The sequence below is a fragment of the Corvus brachyrhynchos genome, unplaced genomic scaffold (genome assembly GCF_000691975.1).
Source record: "Corvus brachyrhynchos isolate BGI_N302 unplaced genomic scaffold, ASM69197v1 scaffold499, whole genome shotgun sequence".
NCBI lineage: Eukaryota > Metazoa > Chordata > Aves > Passeriformes > Corvidae > Corvus > Corvus brachyrhynchos.
The window spans coordinates 655,399-662,156 of record NW_008239771.1 but is presented as its reverse complement, the minus strand read 5'-3'; the positions used below and the strand labels follow the sequence as shown (position 1 = coordinate 662,156).

Here is a 6,758-nt window from a genome sequence, read left to right as displayed (position 1 = left end):
TCTGTCCACTGGGAATAGTCATGCTGAGTTCCTCTGGTACAGCCAGGGCAGAGATGAGCCTTGGTGTCTTCTGCCTCCTGGGGTTGAAGCCTGAGTGATGAATAATCCCCATTTTTGCTCAGAGAGGGGACACCAGATTTTCCACACTTCCTGCTGTAGGCACTAAATGAGGGTGTAAAGAGCTGGAGTGCAGGATTGTTCTTTGGGGAGGATGGGGCATGACTGGCGACAGGTCAGGCTGGTATCAGGATAGGAGCAAGGCAGGACCCAAGCTCTCTTCCCCCTTTAGTCCTGCACCATGAATTCTCATGTCCATGTCCATGTCCATGTCCACGTCCAAGTCCATACACTGCCACAAGACTGAAGCATTCACTGCCATTGCATTCACTCCCTCTTCTTCCTTCCAGCTGCCCAGCCAACCCCTCCTGCTCAATGGCCGCTCACAACAGGTAAGTCCTGCTCACCCAGCTTATGTCCAGTTTTGCAGTGAGCCTCAGCCTGGCACGAGAAGAGAACAGGGGAGTCCAATGGGGCTGATCCTGCTCAGTGCAAGGCTGCTGGTCCCCTTGTGCCCATGACATCTCCAGGGGGATTGAGTGGTCCCCCAAAGTGCTTGGACACACTCCAGGGTTGCAAAGGGCTTTGCTGCAAATGCCCCAGTGCCTTGTTGACTTCTGCACCCAGGCAGCTCCAACGAGACACGGGCAGAAAGTCCCTGGATAGGGTTCCTCTGCCATCTGCATTCCAGTGGTGTTTACTCAGTCCCTCTCCACCCCTCACCTTTTGGGTTTGCACCACCCCAGATCATGGTCACTGCAGCCAAATCTACAAAACAGCTGCAGAGGTGCAGTCTGCAGCTGCCAGGTTGGAGTGACCCCGATCCCTGCCTTGTGCCGTGTGCCAGGGGCCAGCGTGCGGCTGTCGGGCGGCAGGAACGGCTGCGAGGGCCGCGTGGAGCTGTACGATGGCAGCACGTGGGGGACGGTGTGTGACGACCAGTGGGACCTGCAGGATGCCCAGGTGGTGTGCCGGCAGCTGGGCTGTGGCGCCGGCGCACCGGCTGGGGCGTGCACAACTGCAGGCACGTGGAGGATGCCGGTGTCATCTGTGCAGGTGAGTGGCCAGCAGACACCACAGGCCTGTGCGTGCATCATTCTGAATGGGTTCTATATGTGGCAAATGGGGGAGCTGAGCTTTGAGTCCAGGAACTCTGTAGCCATCGCTGAGTTGGTGAAACTCCCTGAGCAGGGATTTCCTTTCACTGCAACCGGGGTAACACACCCAGGGATCATTCTGCCTTTGCCTCTTCAAGTCTTGCGTGGGTAGCACTATTTCCTTGACATACTCTGGGTTTTGGGATATGATCAGAAGAAATGAGAATATGATCATTTTTGGTGGTGGCAACTGGGTCTCCTGTGGAGCTCACGGCCCTCTGTGCCTGGCCCCCTGTGTCCTCATCCCCTGCCTCTTGTGATCCCCATTTTAACACTCTGCCCCAAAACAAGGCCATGTCTTGGCCCCAGGACCTTTCTCATGAACTGCACTTCTCATGTGTGTCTCTTCTTCCTTCACACCCACAGCTCCTGTGGCCACCTCAACACCTCCACCAGGTAATGCTCTTCTGTGGCTCTTCTCACCTTCCTAATTTGTGGTCTGTCTGTCTCCCTGTTGCACATTTTTTTAAATTTGTCTTTGACAGTATCACTGCAAATGTGCATGATTTTTTAGGCAGAATATAAAATGGATTATCACCTTTTCATGTCACAGCTTGTAGGATTTAAGTTCAGAGCTTGTGCTCACCTTCTTACAAACACACTTCTGGGATTATCTGTGTGTTTAACAAGAATTATGTCATTCATGCTGGCAGGAACACTAAAGCTTTTTCAGCTGTATTTATACTTAAGATTTTTCACAGCGGCCTGGAGCGTTTATTTCAGCCTGAAATCGTAAAATTACAGAGTTTTCTAGAAAATTTGCAACTTATTTACCCTTCAAAGACCTTAGGGGAATAAAGAGAAGCAGCAGAGTAGAGGATGATGAGAGGCTGTCTGTTGAGGAAGGCACTTCCATTTCAACTGTCATGACACCTCCCAGAATCTGCCTCAACTGTGAAAAGGGGCAGAAGACATCAAGGTATTACCAGCCCAGCCTGAAGAGGGTAGTCTGACACCATGGATGAAAATCCACCACTGAGGGCATTCCAAATTCATCATGAAAGCAAGCCTAAAATGAAAACAAATATTAGTTTTGATTTGGCTCCTACAGACTATGACCTGCAGTCAGCAGGGGACTTGCTTTTCGACAGCTGTGGATGAGACACGTACAGCTCAAGTACACTTTTGCAGAGGTTACTGTAAGTAAATTCTTTCCCATTTCTTTCTGCAGCACCTTATTTTTGTGGTGGCTCAATCTCAGATTCCTCTGGGGTGCTGCAGAGTCCCAACTATCCTGGAAGTTATCCAAACGACGCTGACTGCGTGTGGGAAATACAAGTAGAGAACAATTTCCGTGTAACACTCACATTTAGAGACATCGTGTAAGTAAATCGTTGATTCGCTGGGCAAATATCAGTCAAAACTCACTTGAGAAGTTTGAAATCTTATCTGAAACAGGCAACCTTCCCAATTTTAAAGATACTTCCAATAACATCCACAGTTGGAAGACCAGTTCAAAGTCCAGATTGCTGTTGCATTTTTTGTTCACCATTTTCTGCTAAAGCTGTGTACAAGCCAAATTAAACCTTCGCTGTGAAAACTTTAAATGCTGAAAGACTTGAGCACGTTAGGCAGTGAAGTCAGAGTTTCTGAAATGGATTTGACAAGGTGCTGATGTTTGTCCACCAGGATGCAAAGTGGCACATGCCAGCATGACTACATTGAAGTCTATGATGGGCCTCTCCACTCTTCCCCTCTTCTTGGAAGATTCTGTTCTGGTTCCTTTCCCACATACGTGTCCTCTTCAAACATGATGAGTGTTCGCTTCCACAGTGATTCCAGATACTCCTTCAGAGGGTTTCAGGCTCACTACTCCTCCATTCCAGCAGGTCACAACACCAGTAAGTTCCTGGCCAGTGTTTCTCAACAGACAAGCCTATTTATTGCTTTTGTTTGCAAAATAAATGTTTGTGTAAATTTAAAGATGTTTGTGGAAATTGAATGATGTGCGTGAAATACAATGGGTTGGGGTGGGAACTGCATAACTTCTAAATTTAGGAAAAAAAGCCTCTAATCATTACCAAATTCCTAAAGTCACAAACATATTGTATCTTCCCCTTCTATCAGCCATTCAGTGCTTGCCAGACTACATGCACGTTGTGGTCAGCAGAGACTACCTCCAGTCTCAAGGCTACTCAGCACAGAGGGTCATCCTGAACGACAGTCGCTGCAGACCGACAGTCACGTCACAGGAGGTTGTATTCAACATTCCCTACAACAGCTGTGGGACAATACAAGAGGTACACTCCCTGTTTGGGGCACTCAACTGCATATTTAAGCTTAGCAAAACTTAGGACTTAGGTGGAATGTGACAAAAGTGCAATTCCTGATTTTAAATTGCGTTGTTACACAGGAGAACAACGATACAATCAACTACTCCAACATGATCAGGGTTGCATCTTCCGGGTACATAATCAAGAGGAAAAAGAATATCAACTTACACGTCAGCTGCAAAATGTTGAGGAAGAGCTGGCAGCAGGTGATGTATGCTGCTGAGGACACTGTGGACGTGAATGAGTATCAGTTTGGAAGATACAACATGAACATCACCTTCTACGATTCCCCAGCGTTCCTGCGGCAAGTGCGCAGCTCTCCCTACTACATCGACCTCAACCAAAATCTGTACCTCCAAGCTTGTCTTCACAACTCAGACCCAAACCTGAAGGTGGTTGTGGACACCTGTGTGGCATCACCTGACCCTCATGATTTTAACACGCTGGCCTATTACTTAGTCAAGAATGGGTAAGAGTTTTGTTCTGATGTCATGATGATTTTTTGCCTTTTCTTTTATACCCCTGTTATACCTTTTTACAACTTCTGTATTCTTAGTGGTTTTTAGTCTACATTCTTAGACTTATTTGTCAAGCTAGGAGACTAAACATCTTAGAAGCCTCATAGTTAGGGATCAGAAAGCCCCAGACATCAAGGTCCTCTCCAGAACACATTCTGTAAACTAAGATAGAACCATCCAGGGGAAGGCTCCCTGGGGAGGGGGACCCATTTGAGCCTCTCATTGGGGAATCTTTGATAGATCTGCTAATTAGTAACACCTATAATGATATACCCAGTCTCTTGTGTGTGTGCATTGTGGCATGCATTTCAGTGCATTCCACCTGGGCATGGTGCACCTAAGGATCCTTAGAATAAATACAGATGTAAAATCCCTTTTCCCCTTCTAACCGTGTTTGATTCTCGATTTTAAGACCAGGAAAAGGCATCACTTCAAGTTGCTAGAATCACACCTGTCATCCACATTTATTTAAAATAATGCAGCTAATCTGAATTGGTTTAGAACTCACTATCAACAGACTGTGAAAATTATTGATTTTTTATATTTTTTATTTTTACAGTATGAGCCTGGAAATAAGAATTATATTTAGACCTTACTATTATTTCATTTCACTTACTTCATCTTTGTCCTGTGAGCAAAAATCAAAGCAGTGGGAGAAACGTAGATGAGACAGTGAAAACTGGCAGTAGGAGTTACCATCCTAGGAGTTAAATACTTTAGTAAAACTGGGTAAAGCATTAGACTAATTTTTTATGCCTTGTATAGTACTGACACAAGTAAGAGTCTGTTCTTCCCTCTTCACCACTTAAAGTGTTCTTCTCTCAGAAAAAGAGGAAGAGTTGCCAATGCTCCAGCTGCTTCATAGGACTTTAAAAAGTCTGTATTTTAAAAGTCTCTACTATGTTATGCAAGTTGCATTTTCATCCCACTGTGTTCTTAGTAGCTGACTATGATATAACGTACTTTTATTCTGTAATTTTGCAGGAATATGCCTGTGTGCATCCATGAAGACTAATTCCCTTTTTGTCCCTTTCTAGGTGTCCTAGAGATCCTTCCTATGCCACGTTCTACTCCCCTTCCAGCCACTTTGCTCGGTTCAAATTTAATGCCTTTGAGTTCATGAGCCGGCACCCATCAGTGTACCTGAAGTGCCAGATGCTGGTCTGCAGGCTCGGGGACTACTCCTCCCACTGCTACCAGACCTGCAGCACCAGGGCCAAGAGAGACACCAGTTCTGCTGAGGAGAAAGTGGAAGTGGTGGTTGGACCCCTTCAGCTCCAAGAAGAGCATGCTCCGAGTGGGAACACCAGGAAACCTGAATAAATTTCTCTCACATTTGCTCTGAGATGACCAACAGGCTTCAAGAAAAGCCATAGCTCTGTCACCTGTCACTGAAATCTGCTTTTGCCAACTTTGCCATAAAAAAGGAAGGATCAACACCTTGCAAGCTTCTGCTTTCAGCTGTGTTTTTATAAAGTGTAACTGCTCTGGCTGTCCCAAAGGGGAGTTGCCTGTAATCCATTTTAGTACTATAACTCCCTGAATTGTGCTAATTAGCTCCAGTCTGATTGTGAATTTTATGGTACTTGGGGATATGGTTTGATGGTGGACTTATCTGTGCTAATTTAATGGCAGAACTCGACAACCTTAAAGGTCTTTTCTAAACTAAACGAGCCCATGAGTCCAAGACAGCCAGCCAGGAGCAAATTCCCAGCCTTCTTGAGAAACATTTCATTCCCTCTGTTGTTTTCTGCTTCTCAGTTGTTTTCTGAAGTTTACTTAGTTGAGTTCTCATCCCTGCTAATATGAAGCCTGTCCAAATAGTTGAAAGCAATGAATCTGTGAGTTTGCTTATTTCTGACTTTGATCTGGGAGCTCTTTGTGCCTTGATCTTCAATATGCTGAATCAAACTCCAATAAGTTTCACTCATAGGGCTGGGCTCTTCTAGCAATTGGAATTGGGGCTATACAATATTCTAATTATTTTGAGTATTGCTTTTAATGCTGAATTTCTCACTGAAACAATGATGGGTCTGTGCTTATTTATAAAATGCAGAGATTGCCAAGCTAAAAGTAATCTGTTCTGTGAGCAGTGTAATTTATAATCGAAGGAAGGAATGTTTACAAAGCAATAAATCTATTATGTCTCTCAAATTAATGCCTCTGTGCTTAAAATACAAATGTTTTACTGTGTTGAAGAGTGTGGTCTATTTGATTAAAAATTCCCAGGGAGGGTCTGAGCCCCTGCTTCTGAAACACTAAGCAGGGGGCTTCTAAATATCTTAATATAAAATTTATCTCAATATAAATATTTAAATATCTTCCCACTGCTGACAACAATTCCCTCACACTGATGGTTGGTGCTGTCACCATCCTGGCAGTTGTTGTTTCTGCTCTTAATGGTTTTTCTGCAAGACTGGAACCGAAGAAGCTGTTTTCTTCAGAGCAAAGGTCAGCATCCCTCACTGGATGAATGCAGGGTAAACCTTACACATTATGAGCCACCAAAATGCTTCACTGATGACAGTCCCACATGTGCCATTTGTAGGAAGCTGTGATATCTTTATCTGCAATAAATTCTGCCACAATACCTTAGAACAGCTTTGTAATCCTAACACCACTTCAAGGATTAAGAAATAATTTCAACTTCCGTGCCACAAGTTGTTTAGCACAATCATTTTATCATTTTCCTCCTCTTTCATTCTCCTCTCACATCATCCTAAAACCATTTACCTAATGCCTCAAAATTTTGT

At 44.7% G+C, this 6,758-nt stretch overlaps 1 protein-coding gene across 1 annotated transcript in view; it reads left to right on the top strand.

Moving 5' to 3' along the window:
* Positions 1–6,223, top strand: part of DMBT1 (deleted in malignant brain tumors 1) — a 45,439-nt gene extending 39,216 nt beyond the window's left edge. Inside the window, 9 exon segments of the mRNA XM_017742917.1 lie at positions 408–449; positions 749–1,050; positions 1,053–1,113; positions 1,581–1,610; positions 2,386–2,536; positions 2,844–3,055; positions 3,282–3,454; positions 3,568–3,956; positions 5,043–6,223. Of these exon segments, the coding sequence (XP_017598406.1) occupies positions 408–449; positions 749–1,050; positions 1,053–1,113; positions 1,581–1,610; positions 2,386–2,536; positions 2,844–3,055; positions 3,282–3,454; positions 3,568–3,956; positions 5,043–5,328 (1,646 nt within the window). The 3' untranslated portion in view covers positions 5,329–6,223.
* Positions 6,224–6,758: the final 535 nt, after the last annotated feature.